Genomic DNA, 20742 nt, shown 5'->3' on the forward strand with positions numbered 1-20742 from the left:
GAAAATGGGGCATAGTCATTTGATATTGATTTGAAATAACAGTCAAAGGTGCTTTCAGCTGACTCTTACTAGATTAGTCATTCATGTATCATTTTGTTTTTCAGCCTCCTGTCTTAAAGCGAAGTTCATAATTCCAAACACTTCCTTTTGGAAGTCTGCTTAGCTAAGGAATTGGGTGACAACTTGCTGCCATTCAGTAGCCATCTTTGCAGTGGTCCACTGAAAGGGCTTGAGTTCTGGAGGGTGAAGATTCATGAACATAGCAAAAGAGCAGGAGTTCTCTAGGAATGTTCTGTGCTAGTGTCATGAAAAAAAGAAGGAATGGTCAAGTCATATCCTGCTGTAATAACTTAAAAATGCGTTACTTGTGATTCTTATGCTTTCTGCAGCAGAGGCTCTTTGGCTGAATGAATGACACTGGTGACTGAGATTTATTGCTAGTGAGTGAACACATTCAGGATTTAAAGCAAACCAGTGTAATTAAGGATGTTGAAATGTCTAAGCTGCTGTTTCTGTCCACAGGGTTCGAATGTCGGTGTGGGAACGTTTACTGTGGAATGCACCGTTACTCAGATGTACACAGTTGCTCTTACAATTACAAAGCTGATGCTGCTGAGAAAATCAGAAAAGAGAATCCTGTAGTTGTTGGGGAAAAGATTCAGAAGATCTGAACTGCTGCTTCTGCTGGAATACAAAAATCTTCTGACCATCTGCAGATTAAATTGACTTGAGCTTTTTTCCTTAGTCATCAGGAACGTAGAGCAGTGTATCTTGCCTAGACCTTTAATCATGCATGTCATCAGATGAATAGATTTTTTTGTTTTCATTTTTTTTGTTTTGAAAATGACTCTGAACATTATTTTCATTGCAGTTTTCTGTGGCTGAAGACTTAAGTAAACTTTACAAGTATTATCCTTTAAGATCATTTTAATTTTAGTTGAGTGCAGAGGGCTTTTATAACAAACATGGAGAAAATATTGGAGGGCTGTGCTTTTCCAGGATAAAACATGCATGCGTTAACTTTGCAGTTTATTTTCTTGTTGTATATAGCTTTTCTCTGCAGCACAATTTCCTTTTTTTTTTTTTAATTGATAATGCCTTGTATGGCACAACTAGTTATCAGTAACTGAATGTATTTTAATCATTATGGCTGCTTCTGGTTTTTTTTCCCATTAACGAGAGGTTATACATGTTCGCATATTAGCTTGTTTGCACCCTCTACCTATTTATGTATGAATCATTTGTAATGAGAGTGTGTGCTGAGATTGTGTGGGGTTTTTTGTTGTTTTCTTTTTTTTAATTGGGGTTTGTTTTTGTGTGTGTGGGGGGAAGGCTGTATGCACTTCATTGACTGCAGTTTTCATTGGGATTACATCCATCAGTTTGTCTGTACACAAATATGAAGAATGATCTGAAGTACCTGTGCTGTATTTATGTTTATCCACGTCTTAACTTTGATTAAATAAAATTTAAAAAAATTCAAGCCCCTGTGGCTGTCACTGGCATATGTAAGTTGGATTTCTCTTGCTTTATTTTAATGGGGACCTTCCATTAGTGGTTCCTTTACTTAAAGTGTATTCATTCACAGCTACCACATGTATCCCAACGCCAGCTAAATTCTGATTTTTTTAATCTTCACCTGTAACTACCAGAGACACTGCAGTTTCTAGACCTTGTCTGTTAGTTCTGCCCAGGGAGCTCTCCATGCTTCCTGTGCAGCACATCTCATGTGCAGGAATGTGGGGCCTTTGTGACATTGTGACAATGAATGTACTTCAGTTGAGCCAGATCTAAAGGTAAAACTGATTTGGCCATAAAAGGGCTGTGGAGTCATGTGTGTGATTCTAGGAAATGGGGCTGTGGGTTTGGGATCCAGTGTCTGACAGGTGGCACTTCTGGAGGAATTGTTCTTTTCTTGTCTTGTGAGGATGCTCATTAAGTTCCTCTCTTCAAGGCTGCCTGTCTTGAGATCAAAGTCTGTGCCTCAGCCCAGGTCATCTCCATAACTTAAAGGTGGCTTATGTAGTGCCATGGAAACTTCAGCCAGTGCTGCTTGTCACCAAAGCTAACAGTGCACTAATAGAGTAGCACCAGCTCCTCTCCAGATGGTGCTGATCTGCAGTTGAAATCGCACTGAGTGACTTTGCTGCTGCTTTGGAGTATTTGTGAAACAAATGTGATTGCGCAGCTTTATTTAAAACATTAAATTTTTAATCAAAGCTGGCTCCATCCTTTAAAATTCAGAATGCTCTTTAAAAGCTATGGCTGGCAATTAGTAGATAAAGCACTACATTTAGGATATAAACTGTGCAGCAGAAGGAGCTTTCTCTGGTAGTTACAGAAAGTAATCTGCAAGGCTGAATAATAAATGAAGTAGCTTGTGCTTGCTGAAATGGCCTAACCACAATCTACGAGGCACATGGAGTTTATAGTAAAGGAAGGAAGAAATAAATATCTTACTGGCAAGTTTCAGTAATGATGTGCCTTATCACAGGGTAGAGCTCCTGTATTTCCCCAAAGCATTTGCTAAACTTCCTCTTACACAGCACAGAGCATGGAAGAGCAGCAGTGTTGCCTTTGGGTGGGTATTTGCTTTCTTTGCTGCTACTTCCCTGTTCTCTAATCCTCTTCAGTTTGATTCCTCCCTCCTCCTGTTTCTGGTCTCTCTCTTTTCCTTTTCCTAAGCATGTCCTTTTCTCTCTCTTGAGTGCCCTCCTGACCAATCTGCCTTTCACCTGACAGTGATGCTTCTGGGCCAGGTAGAGAAGACACCTTAGATTTCCCAAGGCAGGGGAAAAGCTGTTAGGTTTGTGTTTTCTGGTGCCTAAAAGAAGAAAAGGTCCAAGAAAAATATTCACATACTTCCTTGTGATGAACAGTGATGAAGCAACTGCTCCTGTGGCTCTTGATGACACAGTAGGATCCTCACCTGGCAGTGCCCATGGTGAGGCAGAACCACTGTGGGGAGTTCTGCTTCCACACCTGTCCTTCTCCAAGCCGTCTAATAAACCTCCTTTGGCCTGGCTTGGGCAGGGGCCTCAGAGTCAATATTGAAGGAGTTTATGGTCCTGTTGTATAAGGTTACATTTAGACTGGATGTCCACCTTTCTGTGACACCTGAGAATTGTGTGTTGTGTTTGTTTGCTTTGGCAGTGGCCCTGTGTTATCCTGGTGGTTGATCTGCATGTCAATCTGTATTTTGTGTCATCAGCTTGAGGTTAGCAGATTAACATTTTAATTAACACCAGCACATTCACAGCACTACAAAATGCTTGAATGAATGTGACTCCTCACGTTGGGCACTGTATTGGAGCAGGTTTTACACACGTGGTTTTGTTTCAGTTTTGGGATAAACAGGTTCTGTAGCCCAGATCCTATAATCTCTCCACAAAACATCTTCACTGTGTTTAAAACATTTCCAACAGTCAGAGGAACTTTTACAGGAAATCTGAAAGCTGGACACTGTGATGTTTAAATAAGACCCCTTTTCAAACAGCACCTTGTGAGCTTGTTTCTCAACGAGTGAGCAGCTGTCACAGATGATGCTGTTGTGTCATCTTGCACTGAATCTCTGGCTGTACCATTTGCTGCACTTCTTCTAATGACTCCTCTGCCAAAAAAAGAGAAAGGTTGAGCAGCAAACCAATTCTTCAGCTTGGCAATCACCAGCATCTTCCTGTTTTTATTGGAAAGATGTGGCCTTAGTGATTTAGTTCTAATTTCAAGGATGTTCCCTCTGTGGTTTCTACTTCTGACAATGAGTGAATTTTCTCCTGCAGGTGGGAGAAAGCTGGGACTGGGAGCAGAAGCACCAGTTGGTTGCACATATGTCTCTGGTTTTAAGATGGTGGAACTATCATGGGAAATTGGAAGAATTCAATGAGGTACAGCAGCACTGCAAAACTAAAAACCACAAAAGTGCAGTTTCAGGTGTGGATTGTGCAACTTCCCAAGGGCTGCTGAGCTTGTGGTGGGAGAATCAATGTGGACATAATCGTTTCACCCAGGCCCTGGCACATGAGTGACCCCTCCAAAGTTAAACCAGGGCAGTTGCCTCTGTTGTTAGAGCTGTTGGATCCTTCAGCCCCAGCGAGTTTCCTGTTACAGGAAGGCCCCAGTTTCATGTGAGGGTTTGTAAAATCAGGGAAGTGTTAAGGTAGGAAAAGACCTCCAAGAACATCAAGCCCAACTGCTAACCCAGTGCTGCCAAGTCCACCCCTAAATAAAGTGCCACATCTACACATCTTCTAAATCCCTCCAGGAAAGGTAACTGTGAGCAGGAAGACCCCGTTTCCCTAGGGTCACTGCCTGGCTGGGAACAATGAGCAGCTGCTGACTCAGGCAAAGCTCTGGCACTGATTAACCACTGCCAGGGACCGGGCAGAGGGGTGGGATGGCAGCGGAGCAGCGATTGGTTTGTGTCTGAGGACAGAGGGTGGGATTTGATGCTCCTCTGCTCTGGGTTGCACCACCTGGAGAGGATCTTCCTCCGAGGAAGGCACACGGCACCTGGGAGGTGGGAGCTGTGTGTAAGGAGGGGCTGCTCAGGGTTCAGCATGTCTTTCATCCAGGTAGACAAGGACTCAGATTTTCCTCTCCAAAACCTCCCCTATGGGGTTTTCTCCACGAAGGAGGAGGTGAGTAACAGCAAACTTTGTTCTTGGGCTGATGTAATTGTTCCAGGGCTATGAGAGAGCAGAATTTCCCAGCAGTGTGGGATAAAGGAAGATTTCCCAGCCTGAGACACTCATGGGCCTCCTGACCTGATGGCAAAGCTGTACCTGCCACAATGTCTTTTTCCTTAGTGTGTTTTATTTTGATTACAGCTTCTTTAAAACTGCACAAAAGAAATCAGAAATGTTAATTCTGATGAGATGTACTTTGGCTAATATGTGCAGTAGTTCTTGTATGGTTTTGATTATTTTTGTGACATCATGAAATCTGTGTTTGACCCTTCCATTCCCTGTGTAAAAGCATGGCACATTTCACACTCAGCTTTTTAAACTCAGTCTTTCATTTTCTTTGTGACTGTAATCACACCACCACCCTTAAGAAGCCCCATTAATTACTGCTCTTGGAGAGTTTTGTTGGTGGCTGCCAAAGCATTAAACCAGGGCACCAAATGTGTGTTTTACCTGTTTTTACAGCTGACCCAATGTGTTCTATTGGGTGTATGTTTAAGAAATGCTGCATTAAATGTGAGCAAATGTGTTGTGTTTAAAGCTGGGCCCAAATCCTGCAGGTTGAGCCAGCTCCAGACTGCCTATTTTCTGATCACATAAGAAAATGTGGCTCAACCTTTCTGCCGAGGAGGTACCTCCCAGTTGCCAATTTTCATGAGAATTGAGCCCAGCTGGGCTGAACCTCACACCTCTGAGTTCCTGATGGGATGGAGCTCCAGAGATATGTCCTCCTGGAGAAAGGGAAACAAGCCAAGAGCTGCTTCTCAGAAGGAAAATGTGGAGAATTTATTTGTCATTGCTTATGGAAACTTCATGATTATCTCCTGATTTCTGCTAGTTTTATCCATGTAGGTTTTAAAAAAATTAAACCAGAAGATTGTGTTTTCTGATATGATATTTTCCAAAGATAAAATGAGATGCATTTAATCTATTCCTAGATGTGCATGCTGTTATCTAGCAAGTTTGGATTATTTTTCTGCCTTCCTCAGTAACTGTTCTCTGAAAAAAACCCCTCTTCACTCAAACCCTGTGAAATGACAGGCAAGACTTACAGAAATTATTTAGGAGAATAATGTTCTGATAGGAGCTGAATGTTTTAATGATTTCAGACTAAAACAATTGGTGTCATTCCTGACTATCCCAGTTACAAATTAACCTGACATGACCTTTAGTTTTTTTTCCTGCAGGAATGTTTGCTGAATAAATACTCACTACCACATTTGGAATCTTGTTTGGAAATTAAAGGTTGAAAAATAGGTTTAATGGCATGGATTTTTGAAGGTGGTTATTTTGGTGAGCTGCTTTTCAGAGTAGCTGCAATAGTTTGTCTCTTTTGCCCAAAGACACACAGAATGGGGGCCGTGGTGTGTTTTTGCCCCGTGCAGCTGCCGTGGGTCTGTCGGTGCTGCTGCCCCGCTGTCACCGCCGGCTCCACACGCACCCAGGGCATGAACAGGAGCTTTGTGTCCTGGGCTGCATCTGTCACATTTCTCCATGTGTGGGATGCTGTTCCTGCAGCGGGGATCCAGCTGGGATCCAGGCTGGGCTCAGCATGCAGGTCCTGGGCTGCTCGTGTGGGTGAGGATGGGAGGTGTAGGGCAGCCTCTCAGCCACACATAAATCATGTCCCTGAGCATGATGTGCCCCTGGTATCACCGGGGGAGTCCGGAGCACCCTCCCGGAGGAGCAGGGGTGCAGAAATGCCTGTGTCTCCAATGGCATGCCCACAGGGATGGAATTCATCCTGCCGACAGCCTCTCTGCTGCTGTTCCCCGCCTGCAAAAGGAGCCAGTTGTGTTTTCCTACTTCACAGCCTATTGCAGATGTATTGGCTTATTCTGCAGTGCTTGTCGTTAATGAGGGGTGTTAATGAGCAAGTCAGCCTCTTTCTGGGGGAAAGAGGGCAGGGAGAGAAACCTCTGCTCGTTGTGCTATCCGTTCTCCAAAAGATGGGGAGGAGGCTCTTTTCCACCCCTCAAGGTCTGCAGGGAATCTGCAGTGATGCTCTGCCCATAGGGCTTAACATTTTTCAGCAGCCAGACTCAGACTGGCTCTTGATGGTCCATTGCTGTGCTACCAGACCTTTGTCCTGGATGGATTAAGCTCTCTGTGGTCACTGTCTTCCCTTATGCCCTCTTTGGGACATTTCTGGGCACAAGCATAAACTCTTCTTCTCTTCCCCCTTCCTCTTGCTGCTTTGCAGCCTCGGCACAGGATTGGGGTAGCAATTGGAGACCAGATTTTGGATCTCAGCGTCATTAAACATCTTTTCAATGGACCAGCTCTTGCCAAACACCAGCACGTCTTTGACCAGGTATTTACCAGAGTCTGTTCTAATTTCCACATGCATATTAAAAATATTCTATAGGGCACTTTAGCAACTTGTGGTGAGATAATGAACTGGAAATGGGTGGTCAGGTGGGTTCTGGTAGAGCAAAAACCATCACAGGTGTGATAGCAAGGAGAGCAGGGGCACTGGGCATCCAAAGGGCATTTTCCAGGTAAGTGTCATCAGCATTTGGCAATGCAGGTGTCTGACATGAAGCCTAAATATTAATTCACTCCTGCTTGTGCCTTCAACACTCCATGGATGGGACATTAATGATGGGGAGGTTTTGTTAAAGATAAAGGTGAATACAAACCATGTTTGGCTACAGCAGCTTGAGATATCAAAGCCACCAGGGCCTGCAGAGGTGTGTTAGGATGGGGTGATGCAAACAGGCAGCAGGTGCTGCTGCAGGGGACTTGTGGGGTGTGGATGGGGATGGGCAGCCACAGCCTCATAACCCCTGCCACGGGCATCCAGCACTGGGATGAGAGTGTGGGACATCTTCCTGCGTGTGAAGGATAAGCAAAATGTGGTCTTTTCTTTCTCCCCCTGCTCTGTGTCACTGTCAGCCCACCCTGAACGCCTTCATGGGGCTGGGCTGGCCGGCGTGGACCGAGGCCAGGGCTTTCCTCCAAAAGCTGCTGTCAGCTGGAGAGCCCACCCTGAGGGACAACACGGAGCTGCGGAGAAGGTGAGGGGGCAGAGGGTGGCTGCAGGCACAGGGAGGTGTCACCTGTGCCCTGTGTCACCTGAGTGACAGGGCACCAAAACCAACAGCGTGGCGTGGCCACCTGCCTCCTACGTGGGACTTAGCCGGGGTTTGTGCACATCGAGTGCTTCCTTCTGGCAATGACGTAAAGATTAATCTCTGATTAATCCTGTGGCATCCCACAGATCCAGGGTGTCACCTTCCACCTGGAAGCAGGGAGCTCTGCCCTGGGGTGTGTCCAGACCTGCTGCCTCTCTACAGGGCTGAGCGGGGCTGGTCCTCTGACCATGGCCCCTCCACGGAGACACGGCTTCAAGGGTGTGCACCTCTCCCACTGCCCCCAGAGCCTCCCTCCCTGCCTGTCACACAGACAGGAGCAGGCATGGCCAGAGCCCCCAGTTAGTCCTCAGCAACCACTCGACTTTACTAAAACTGTGGTCACAAACTGGCTGCAGATTTGGGGCCGCGCAGTGGTGCAGGGGCAGGAGGGGAGGGCTGTGCTCTATTCTGTGCTGAAGGAAAATGTGTGTGCCCATTAATCCCACACCTTTCCTTTGTCCGGAGTGATGCTTTAAGCACCACAAATGCCTGCCCTGGCAGTGAGCAGGAGTCGTTCCTCCCCATCCTGACAGGGGGATTGAGAGGATTTAGGCTCTCATGAGCAGGAGAGGGGTTGAACTCCTGCTTGCCAAGTGGATCTCCCCTGAACAGGAATTCAAATCAGACAGCCCAGGAACCACATGCCATGAACTCATCCTTCCCACACAGCAGAGGCAGTGGTGTCCTGGGCATGGGCACTGGGGGTCTCTGTGCCCCTTGGGAATCCCCCCAGCCCCAGGGATGCCCCCTCCCCACTCACACCCCGACAGCTGCTCCTTTTGGTGCAGCCATCCCAGTAACAGCAGCCTGTGCACTCACCACCTTTTCTGCCAGGTTTTCTTTTTTCTGCAAGGCTTTACAAACTGAATTAAGGAAGGAGCTGGGAGAGCAAGTCTGCCTCTTCCATGCTTCTTATGGGTGGGAGCTGCAAGTTTTCTGGGATCTGAAGGCATCATTTTTCATTTCAGAGCATTTGTACCTCAAGCTTCTGCGACGATGCACCTGCCCGCTCACATTGGTGAGTGCCCATGGGCTGCCCTTTGCTCCCACACCCAGCAGCTGCTTTATCTCCAGCCTGCTCAGACAGACAGATCACAGCTGTGACAGGGAATGGGGTTTGCAGCAGCCAGAAGTAGATTATTGTACATAATGAAAGATAGGTGCTGTCTGTGGCACAAGAATAAAAGCCTGGGGAAGCTCAATAGCAGCCAGAGCACTCCTGGATGTAATTTCCACTAAATCAGAGGTGTCTGGTGGTACATAACTCCTGTCATCAGATTGGCATCACCAAAGGCCTTTGTGACTAGAGCCAGGAAAGAAACACTTGTTCAGTTCCAACAATTTCCCCTTTTGCCATCAGAAAACAATTCAGGTGCTGCAAAGTTTCCAAGGCAGATACTCCAGCACAGCCTCATAAACAAGCAGGAGTTTCCACTCCCAGACCATTACTCTGCATCCCAGATCTTGCCTCCTCTCTCACGAGGCCACGGACTGCTTTGGGATCACTATACTCACATAGCTATATAAGGATTTCCTGGTTTTAGCAGGAGCTGGTATTTGGACCCAAACCAACTTGATCAAAGTCACGTGAGGGCATGACCTTCATAGGGGCAGGGATGTGAACTTGCCCATTTTCTAGCCAAGCTCTGTTCTGAGTTGGCTTTTGCTTTTCAGGGGGCACAGCCTTGGTTTGGGACAAAGTCTAGCCTGTCCCAGAGGGACCATGAGGAGTTCCCATAGGTGTGATACCTTCCTGAGAATAGTTTCAGGTGGAGCATGTCCTGTCAGAAAATCGCTGGCTCCTGGCTCCCATGAGAGCTGGGAAGGGAGTGTGACAGAGCTTTATCACACTGACACAAGGCATTCAGGATTCCACAGCACTGACGTGCAGCTCTGTCCCGTGTGTGGTTCCTGCTTCTCCAGGAGGCTGGAATAACTCACAGCTGGAACCTCCTGGAGCTGCTGGATAACTTACTGAGCTCACTGCCCAAAATCATGCAAACTCACCCTCCCAGTCCGTGTTTTCCCCGGGTTCCCTGCCTTTTCCCGTGGATGCGGGGCTGGAGCTGTGAGCAGGGATGGCAGCAGAGGGCAGCAGATGTCCTGGGTATCGCCCGGCTCCCTGCGCCGGGTGCCGCCGCTAGAGGAAAGGCAGCGGGAATTCCCTTCTCTCTGGAAAGGAGTCTGCTGCTCCCTGTCCTGCGTTTCCCCTCCTCTTTTCTACCGGAGACTTAAAAAAAAAAAAAAAAAAAAAAAAAAAAAAAAAAAAAAAAAAAAGAGGGATTTTTTTGTGTGCATAATTTATAGGTGAACTGTTAATCCCCCCTTTATGCTATTAGTGACATCCCCCGAGCTCTCTCGCTGTCTCCTTTTCTGCTCTTTTCATTGCCAGCAGCCTAGGATGTGCTTCAGCCCCCGCACATGGGGGACTTTGCTGCCACTGATCCCTATTTTATGGTTTTTTTCCTCGTGCAGGAGATTACACTGACTTCTATTCTTCACGCCAACATGCCACAAACGTTGGGATCATGTTCAGGGGGAAGGAGAACGCTCTGATGCCAAACTGGTGGGTGGCTTGGATTATTCTCTAGTGCAGCATTACTTTGCAGGCTTGTCTGTACATATACAAGATGTTTTAAAGGTCTGAGTAGTTTTTTAGGATCACACTGGTTTCAGCTCATAGCAGATGAGAATCAGTGTTGTCCAGCGCTCAATACCAGAACCAAACTCCACAGGTCCCCAGCCTCAGCTGAATCTACCCTTCATTGCAATGGTCACACCAGTTACTGTGCAGCCCCCCAGTTCAAAGACAAATATACCTAAAAAGTTAGGTTTTGCTGAATGACAAGGAAGCAGATTGGATTTAAGATCCAAGGAATTAATTGGAGCAGTGGCACAGAAGTGCATTAAGACTGCAACACGGCTTTGGATTATATTTCACTTCCATCCTTATATCAGAGTAAGGTGCTGAGGTCTGTGCCCAGGTATACAGAGCTCCTTCTCCTTGTACCCCCCACCCCCGTGGTGTTTCCACCCCACAAAGCTGCTCTGGCACACAGCTAACCCCTGTGGTGCCCTTTCTCCAGGCTGCACTTACCCGTGGGTTACCACGGCCGGGCCTCGTCCGTCGTGGTGTCTGGGACGCCCATCCGGAGACCCGTGGGCCAAACAAAACCTGACAATGGTGAGTCTCTGAGAGGATTTTATTGGGCATTCTTATTTCTTTTATTCTGTAATTTTGCTCCGCATCATAGAGTAGTGGAGTGGAAAGCTCTGGGATGCCTTGCCTAAAGCCCAGCCTGGGGTGAGGGCAAGAGAAAAGCCTAGTTGAAGTCCACCTTCTGTTCCATGCCAAGCAGCACCGACCTGCTGTTTCTTCTGGCCATTACTTCTATTTTTCTAGCTGCCTCCCTGATGTAAAGTCTTCTTTCTTCTACCCACAGACAAACCTCCAGTGTTTGGTGCTTGTAAACGTCTGGATATCGAGTTAGAAATGGTGAGAGGCTGTGGATTCCTGAGGGAATGAGTGCAGGCACCCAGTTCATGGCCTACTTTACTTAGTGGGAGATTTCTCCACCTGCCTGTTCCTCTCCGCTGTCTCATCAGGCTCCAGCCACCCTCAGTATCCCCTTGGATGAGTTTAAACTCCTTCCTGTTCACTGTCTGCAGCAAACAGTCCCTTCAGTGGGCAAACCTGTTCTGCATCCGGACTGTAATTAGGAGGGAGCATTTTCCCTCCTGCATTTTGACAACATCGTGCCCTTGTTTAATGCCTGTCTCTTAGCAACACAGAGCTCTTAAGTAATTCAAGCCTGCCAGCTTCATGGAGGGGAAGAAAAGGGGAGCAGGCCATGGGTTTTGTCCAAATGTGTGTGGGGAATGGTGAGAAACTCATCCTGTCCAGCCTCTGTTGCTGCTGTCTGTAACTCTCTGTGCAGTAAAGTTTTTCAGCCTCAAAAGCATAACCAACACGCTGCTTTTTGATTCCAGGCATTCTTTGTAGGCCCTGGAAACAAGTATGGGGAGCCCATTCCCATCAGCAGAGCCCAGGAGCACATCTTTGGGATGGTCCTGATGAACGACTGGAGTGGTAACGGGGCTGTGGGACCTGGAGAGGAGGATACAGCACCGTGGGAAACCCAGGGAGGGATCACTGACACCTCTTGATAGTAGAAAGGGGTGAAAATGAAGTGTTGCCTGTGTTTTTCAGTGTCTGTATCAATCCATCTTTGATCAATTAGCAGAACCAGAAATTGCTGCCTAATTAAGATTTATTTACTTATGAAAAAGCCAAGATCAGTCTAGTTTCTTCTTGGCAGGGATGGAGGAGTCCTGAGAATGGTGATAGCAAGGATTGTGATTCATTTCAGTGTCAGGAAAAGGAAAATAATTTGGCAATTAAAAATCCCTCAGTCTCTGCAGAGTTAACTTGTTGAAATTCTCCCTGTGGCTGGAAAAAACCATTAGCTGGCTATAAAAGGAATAATTAAAGTGGGAGTAAAAATACTGGTTATATGGGGATGATCTGGTTTGTTTTACTTCTTGCTGATTTATCATCCTCATCTAGCTGATCTAAGGAAATTGGGTTGAAAATGGATGGATTTAAACTAGGATTTGGGCACAACAGCTAGAAAAGGCTGGGGGAAGCAATTTCAATTCATGTTACTCTTTCACAGGCCTGATGGATGTGCAATTCCTAGGATGTGTTTAATGTCTGCATTGCTTTGAATGTTCTCTCCCCAGCCCGTGACATCCAGAAGTGGGAATATGTTCCCCTGGGTCCTTTCCTGAGCAAAAGCCTTGGCACCACCATCTCTCCATGGGTTGTCACCATGGAAGCTCTCATGCCATTTGTGCTGCCAAACCCTGTCCAGGTCAGCGAGAGAAAAGGTTGAAAGAGAGGAAAAGCAGTGCTAGAAAAATGTCAGCAGAGCTGGAAGGTCCCATCAGTAGAAATCACTGAGCTGCATCCATGGCAAGGATTGTCTCCATGGAATTTACAGATGTGATTCTGCTTCTGAGCAGATGAGGGCAACCAGGGCCCTCTGAGCTCAAGTGCTCATTGATGTCGCTGGCCCTGGCACATCTTGTGTTGTCATTCTGCTTGAGCAGGGCAGAAAATTCATCTTTAAAACACCTGGAAAATAAAGTAATCAGAGCTTTTTCTGGGTCTTTGGTAGCACTTAGCATCCCGTAAGTGGTGGAGAGAGGGTGGAGTCAAGCCAGAACACTTTGTTCAAGCATTTCCAGTTCTCTGCATTATGTAGGAGGTTAAAACTGGAAAAGATAACAGAGTCTTGCAGAGACCTCACCATCCTCTCTGTGCAGACACAGAGCAAAGGTGTGCTGGCACTCTGTGCTGGATTAACATCCACACCGAAATGATGGGCATGGCTTTTGCAAACCTTGTGCAGGAAAAGGAATAGGATTATATGGATGTCATGTCTGTTCAGAAAGATCTTTAAAAGTGTGTGCATGAGACCAAGCAAAGCAATAATCTGAGCAGTAAGAATGGTGAAGTGAATGAGTTGTGCACACAGGCTGGGTACACCAGTACTCACTGAAATGTCTTGTGGATTTTTAAATTTCTTTTTGTTTAGACTATGATGTGTTTTATGTGCTTTTAGGATCCTAAGCCACTGCCCTACCTTCAGGATAAAGAGCCCTACACCTTTGACATCAAGCTCTTTGTTGCTATCAAAGGTATGGCAAAGCTGAGCGGGTTGCAAGGCTGAAATTGCCAATTAAATATTGTGGCACCACCAGAACTTCCAGGCACTTTGCTCTGGGCTCTGCACTCCTTCTGTTCCTGCTTTGCCCAGATTGCCTCTGTCAGAGAAAGTGGCAGAACTGCCCCTGCTCCCTGCTGGCTGTGCAGCAATGTGCCAAGCAGGGAGTGCCCCTCAGCAGGTCAGCTTCCCCTGAGGAGGGTCCCTGAGGGGTCTCCTTGCATGGGCAGGGGTCATTGGGGCATGGAAAGAGCAGAGCTGTGTGGGATCCAGATGTTAACCCAGCTCAGCCCCCACCTTATGGCCCTGCTGACCACTAGGTCCAGGTGTTTCTCCTGTAGGAGAGCAGAGAGTGGGGAATGAGCAGCTGGCTGCTGCTCCAGTGCAATCCACACACTTGTTTTCTATGAAACCCCAGTCTTTGTAGCAATAGAAAATGTTATTACTGGTTTCTCGCTAGGGATTACAGTGATAAAAGAAGTCTCCATTCATCTGTAAAATAAAAAGACTCCAACATCATTCATCCAACACAAACAAATTGCTCCTCTCTTTCTTATCCTTTATTTTCTGCAGGAGAAGGAATGAGTACACCAACCACCATATGCAGATCCAATTTCAAGGTAAGACTCGAGTACCTTTTGTTTATTTGCAATCTTGCTGATGCCATCAACTCCAGCCCAGGCAATGTCAAACACTGCTTTTTGCATTAGACTCATAGAACAGAATCATAGAATCACTAAGGTTGGAAAAGACCTCCAAGATCATCGAGTCCAAATGTTAACCCAGCACTGCCAGCCCACGACTAAACCATGTCCCTCACATCCACACACTTTCTGAACTTCCAGGGATGATGAACCCACCACTTCCCTGGGCAGTCTGTTCCAGTGCAGATCTGAGTGTCTGCATAGCAGACAGAGGGAAATTTTCAGAAAATGAAAAACATTCAGATGTTTCCACCTCACAGGGAGGAACTATCACCATTGAAAGATGGGGATAGTTCCCCCCTGTGAGGTGGCAACACCTGAATGCCTGATGAAGGGGGCAGCTCTTCCTGCTGCTCAGTTTGGGGTGCTCAGAGCATCCTTAGCTCTGTGCCCATTTGGCAGGGAGCCATGAGAACAGAGGACTACAGGAAGAGGGAATTTCCTCTTGCAACACAGCTCCTCTGCAGCCACAGCTCTAATTTAGATGCCACTCACTGCTGCCAGCCTGGGTCTGCCCCATCCCCTCTGTGGGCAGCGTGGTGCCTCTGCCTCCACCCACTGATTGAAGCCAGGAGATTTATGTGCCAGCTGCAGCAATTCTCGATCCATTTCATATTCACATTTGGCTCTTTGCATGGCAATTACCTTAATCAGTAAATCAGTAGTCAGCAAATCAGTAATAAGTAGATTTTTCTACAAGGCTGTTAAAATACTGGATGTAATCACAGAGCCTGGGTCAGCAGTACTGGTCTTAGAGAGAAAGAAGAGGAAAAATTACATCCAGCTGAAATAAAAAAAAAAAATTAAGGGGCTAAATTGCAGGTTAGAGTGTGGGTTTTATGAATGCCATAGGCCAGGGCACACGACTCCACTCTGCACAGCCTAATGGCCCACAGAGAGGTTTGTCCTTTGCTGTTTCCTTGCTTTAGCCCCTCTTCCTCCTTCCCCCAGCACATGTATTGGACCATGAAACAGCAGCTGGCCCATCATTCCATCAATGGCTGCAACCTCAGACCTGGGGATCTCCTGGCCTCTGGCACCATCAGTGGACCTGTAAGTGTTGAAACAATGACAGCCACTGGTCAGCAACCCAAAACCAACAGAGCAGGGCTTGGGGCTCAGCCCTTCCTGATCTGAGCACCACAAACCCTTCTGCAGCTCTTTCCCAGGCACTCTGGGGTGCTGCTTTGGTAGCCCAAACTCACACTGAGAAGTGGTTTGGGTAGGGTTTTTGTTTGGCTGTTTATTTATGTTGTTGAGTTTTGGGGTTTTGATCTGTCCTGTACTTCTTTCCCTAAGAACTATTTTACAACAGATGCAAATTAACTTCTGTGTGGAAGCATCCTCACAATCTATCTACCTTCTATGAAATGCAGCTTATTATTTCTGAAAAGAGTGTAAAAGGTGCCTAGGTATAACTTTTAGTCTCTCCAATGAGGCTGGAGCCAGCTGCACAAGCTGTTTCTCCCCTTGAGCTGCCATTTGTGGGATGCAGCCCCTTGGGCTGCAATATGTGGGCAACTCTCACTTTCTGAAACACCAAATACAAACCTGTACATGCTGTCACAAAGACAGCCTCAGGTGAGTTGTTTGCAAGCTGGGATGCCTGTACTTCACTTTTGAGTGTTTCTGAGGTGCTTTTTGAATCTTCAGATTATTGTACTGCAGAATGACATTAAAGACTCACAAACACCAGCTTCTGCTCTTCTGAAGAACAAAATGTAATTAAAATCTGAAATGTGACTACATAAAAGCACTGCATTTGTAGAAGTCTCCTCCACTTGTTTCCATTCTTGCTGTGGCAGACCCAAACTGCTTGAACAGGTTGAACACTATGTTAAATATACCAGATAACAGCTGTAAGCATAACTGCTAATAGCCAGCAAGAAATTAAAATGCAAAGTCAGGAAAAAGACCCAATGTATGAATGAATTAAATCAACAGCAAAACTCTGTTACTCTTTACTCTGTAAAGGTAATGGGCTTGTGTGTCTGCTCCCAGCAGCAAGAAACTCAACAGCAGGAAAGATACTAAAAAATTGTTTATTTGTTTATGAACTCTTGCTGCAGGAGCCCGAGAGCTTTGGCTCCATGCTGGAGCTGTCCTGGAATGGAACAAAAGAAATCCCTCTTGGCAGTGGACAGTCTCGTAAATTCCTGCAGGATGGAGATGAAGTAATTCTGACAGGTACTGGCTGGATAACTGCTCTTACACTGCAGCAAGGACAGATTTCCATAGGCTGATCCCAGCAGGACAGCTCCTGGTGTGGAGCTGGGCTATTCTACACATACCTGCCATGCAAGCACAGTACTTCCATCCTACCTGTGAGGAGGCTAAAGCAGCTGGATGGAAATATCCCTGCCATAAATGCTTTCTAGATTAGATTATTTGCTTTGCTAAGTCCTTACTGCTCATGCTATGCCACTGCATGAGCACCAAGGAGATGATGGAGGTAGGTTTGCCTTTAGGGGTAAAAATACCCCAAGACTAGGAGCAGTTGATGAATTGTTTCCATCACAGTCCAAGTCTGCATGTGGAGCAGAGCTTGGCAAATGCTAAAAAAAGTTATTTTTCAAATAATATTTCATTTGCAACCTAGGCGTATGCAGTGAAGTGTGTTGCAAATCAAGTCTGTGGGAAACAGCACGAAACCTTCCAGAGCAGCTGACCAGCTCCCCTCTGAGAAGGGCTCTGCTTGAGAGCTGTCTCATGCTGAGACATGGTTTTAGTTTTCATCTTGATAATCTAAGGATTTTATGAATTAAAATCTACCACGGTGTTTTGTGATCTAAATCTCACTCCTACTTCTTTTTAACCCAAAACCTAGTTCAAAACAAATCTATTTTTTTCCTTTCCTCTCATCTTTGTGGCTTTGGGGTGGCAACTATTTGGCAAGAACAGCCAAGAGAAACTTTTGTTTCATGCCTCCAACGTTGTTGCTGTGTGACCTACTGGGATTTAGGGCATCCTGTGGGATGTTGTGTGTCACCAGCTGAGCCCCAGCCAGTGCCACACCTGGCCCTGAGCAGCTCCATCCTGCTGATGAGATCAGGGAGATCTGATCACAGGAACAAATGGCTCAAGCAATGGGAAAAGACAGGTGTGACAGAAAATGTGAGTGACAAACACCCTGGCAGCTGCCTCCGGGGTGATGCTGATTTGTGCCTGCATACCTGGACCTGCTCACCCCAACCAGGACTGCTAGGATTATTGACAAAACAGTTTAAAATTGTAATATATTTTTTTTCTGAAAAAAAGTTTAAGAAAAGCCAAGAATTTTCTGTGATTAAAATAAAAAAAAACCAAAACAGTAATGTATGTGTTCCAGTCCCCTGGCAATGGCTCCATAGTGGTTTTGGTGGTGCTGCAGCCAGAGCCCCAGTGCCTCCTGCCTGCAGCCCACCCAAGAGCCTTGAAAATCTTGTTTCTGTGAGCTGCTGCCAGTTTGACAGAGGAAGATGCTGGGACAGCTGGAGATTGAGATGTACAGAGAGCCACAGGTGATGAACCTGAGGAGTCCCCAGTGCCTCTGACATCCTCCAGCCTCCCAACAGCCCCGTGACTGCTCATGCTGCAGTGTGGTAGTGTCTGGCACTGCTCTCTGCAGGCTCCCCATGCATCCAGGGACACTCCAGCAATTCAAAGTGCCACACTGCCCTCCAGAGTCCCCAGTCTCCCTCCAGTGGCTATGCCAGGAGCCCTAAATTACGGTACAGGGAGGGATGATGAACATCCCTGTGGAGTTACACACTCATAGCCCTTTTGGCAAGGAGCACCTGGCATTTTGGGAGCTGCTGGCATGGGGAGCCAGCCTGGGGACAAGTGGGCCCAGCCCATGAGACATGCCCTTCATCCCCAGGACAAGCTATGTTAATTCATTAAATACTCTGAATCCTGAATGTCTTCAGTGTTCAAAGAAGGGATGATGGCACTGCTGCTAAGCTGGGGGCTGGCAGTGGGACAGTCCCATGTTAATCAGGCTGCTGGGCTATTTCACACTATGGGTTTGTGGCTGTGGGCAGCAGGGCATTGCAAAGAGCCAGGGGCTGCTGGGGCTGTCTGCTGGGACAGTTTGGGAGCTGCTCCTGTTTATTTAGTGATGTATGGCACATCCAGGGCCTTAAGGCACCCTTGGGGCAGGGCTGCTGCTATTCCATCCTCTCCCAAGGCGCTGCCATTAGCTCCTGCCAAGTGCTCAACACATCATTTCTGGTTTCCTGCTTCAACTTTGTATTCTTACTCCCCATGTGGGACCTATTTCAGAAACCTAACACATAAAATGAGAGGAATATATTTCTCCCAAGAAGTGTCTCAGGGAGGGAGCGTGGCAGGGGAAGGACTCCTGGTGGTGCTGGCAGCTGCCTGAAAAACCCTTGGCACACACAGAGCTCAGGCCAGGGCTGCTGGCAGCACAGAGCTCACTTTGTTCAGTGTGCTGCTTCTTGGTGATTCTCTAAATTGTGCCTGACAGCAGGGATAACCAAACTGGACTGAAATAATCAGCTGCTGCTCAAAGGAAAGCTGGCAGTGAAGCCTAATGAGTCAAATGGAAGCTGAGCTGAGCCTTAGCGTGCCTCACTCCACTGCTGCTTAAGGATGAGGATTACCTGGCAGACACCAGGACAGTGTCTGTGGCTTTACACAAGAACCTAGAGACACCACTGTCCTTGGAAATCTTAATTTCAGCCTGGCTGGGAGAGCTGCACTGTGGGTTAGAGCTGGCTGGGTCTCTCTTTGTACTGCAGTAATTTTGGCTGCCCTGCAGCCTGAGCCCACCCTTTCTCTTCCTCAGGGGAGTTTTCCACTGATCTGTGCTAAGGGTGGAAATTGTTCTGTTGAGTTCCTTCCTGGCTTCTTGAAGGCAGCTGTTTTTTATACAGGTCATGTATTCCATCAGAAAAATCCATCTCTAACTATGAAATCAGTCCTTAAAATGCAGCATGTGCCACTTCTCCTTCCTGTGATCAGCTGCTGTAGCAGAAGGAAGGCTCCAGTAGGTCTCAAATAGACTCCTCAGATGGGCCAGAGGTCCCTGGCTGTGTCCCCTCCCCTGCTCTGCCTGCAGCTTTGCTGGTGGCTGCTGCTTGTGGAGCAGCTTGGCTGGCCCGTGGCAGCAAGAGGAGCTGCAGCATCCCTGTCCCAGTGTCATCCCCTCCATCACACAGGGGCAAGGAGGGATGGAGTGGTCCCTTAGCCAGGATGGGGTGGTCCCATAGCCAGGATGGGGTGGTCCCTTAGCCAGGATGGAGTGGTCCCTTAGCCAGAGATGCTGTCACAGCCCCGTGAGTGCTGCAGCAGCAGCCAGCAGAGCTTCCACAGCCCCTTATGAAACAGAGGAGTAATGAGAACTTGGAGCCAGATGCTGGATTTCTCACAGAGCTAAACCACTTAACTTTAGCAAGTGAAACAGCTTCTGCAAGGTAGGGCCTGCTGTTTGAGGGGGTTTAATGACTGCCTTTCTGGCTGTCAGCATCCTGACATCCCCAGAGCAGTCCTGATGCTGCAGAAAGAGAATCCAGATTTATTTGATTAATTGCAGGGCTGGGCCAGGCAGTGAATCAGTTTGCCAGGTAGATTGATGGTGCTGCAGGTTAGGTTTGAAAACAGAAATATTGCTGGCACATCTTGTTTGTTCCTTGATCAATTCACTGAACTTGCATATTGCTGTGTTTAACAGTTTGTGCTTCTTTTCTTCTCATATTCTACTTGAACTCTTCCAGATGTTCTTTTTTTTTACCCCTCGTTGCATATTTGAAATGTTCTCACTTGGTTTCAGTCTCTTTATGCCTTTATTCACTTTTATTCCTGGCAAACTGAACAATCTGTGTTGTTCTCTGTCCCCAGGTTACTGCCAGGGCAACGGCTTCCGTGTGGGGTTTGGCCAGTGCTCAGGAAAAATCCTTCCAGCCCTGTCCCATCCATGAGGGCTGGATAAAGGGACAGCCAAGGAGGAACCCTCCTCTCCCACCTCTGCCCGCCATTCTGCTGTATTCAGATTTATTATTTTTATATGAGTGATTGTAATCTGATTGTTTTTAATTATCAATAAATATCTTAAAGGTGAATGTGGCTCTCTGGTGTGATAAGAAAAGGATTTCAACATTAGCTTAAAATTCTCAGAATATGAATAAGATGATTGAAATGGAAAGTGACATTCTTAACTCTTCTGCCATACTAATGGTTTTTTTTTCATAATTATAAAAAGAGGCTTTCAAGTAAGCTTAAATATTCAGAGTACTAGGCTGATGATAAGAGCTGAGGTTCCATGCTGACTTCCTTTTTTCACAGTGTTAATATGCTGGAGGTGAAATCCTGAAGGCGAGTTGCATATGGATGTTAAAACTTGTAGACCTTCCTGAGCAAGTGTTACATGACTGTGCCCTAAAATAATTTGCAACAAAGCAATTTGGAAATGGGATCATCAAGACAAGTGAAGGCAACAGGCAGGATGACTCTGCTCCTCCTGCCCTTACACAACCAGAGGCGACTC

The 20742-nt window shown here is 46.8% G+C and overlaps 2 protein-coding genes across 7 annotated transcripts in view; both read left to right on the plus strand.

The window, feature by feature from the left end:
* ZFAND6 (zinc finger AN1-type containing 6) overlaps window positions 1-1483 on the plus strand; it is a 35237-nt gene extending 33754 nt beyond the window's left edge. For all 6 annotated transcript variants that reach the window (XM_063412298.1, XM_063412301.1, XM_063412299.1 and 3 more), the window contains one exon: window positions 523-1483. In XM_063412298.1, the coding sequence (XP_063268368.1) occupies window positions 523-671 (149 nt within the window). In that variant the 3' untranslated portion in view covers window positions 672-1483. The remainder of the gene's footprint in view (window positions 1-522) is intronic.
* Window positions 1484-4066: 2583 nt separating this feature from the next.
* On the plus strand, window positions 4067-20316 carry FAH (fumarylacetoacetate hydrolase). Its single transcript, XM_063412451.1, has 14 exons — window positions 4067-4637; window positions 6886-6996; window positions 7581-7702; window positions 8788-8837; window positions 10295-10385; window positions 10906-11003; window positions 11263-11315; window positions 11810-11909; window positions 12563-12693; window positions 13447-13522; window positions 14122-14168; window positions 15204-15305; window positions 16322-16439; window positions 20097-20316. Exons 1-14 carry the CDS (start codon window positions 4446-4448, stop codon window positions 20174-20176), a joined length of 1371 nt encoding a protein of 456 aa, XP_063268521.1. The 5' UTR covers window positions 4067-4445; the 3' UTR covers window positions 20177-20316.
* The last annotated feature ends 426 nt before the right edge of the window (window positions 20317-20742 follow it).

The sequence above is a fragment of the Prinia subflava genome, chromosome 15 (genome assembly GCF_021018805.1).
Source record: "Prinia subflava isolate CZ2003 ecotype Zambia chromosome 15, Cam_Psub_1.2, whole genome shotgun sequence".
NCBI lineage: Eukaryota > Metazoa > Chordata > Aves > Passeriformes > Cisticolidae > Prinia > Prinia subflava.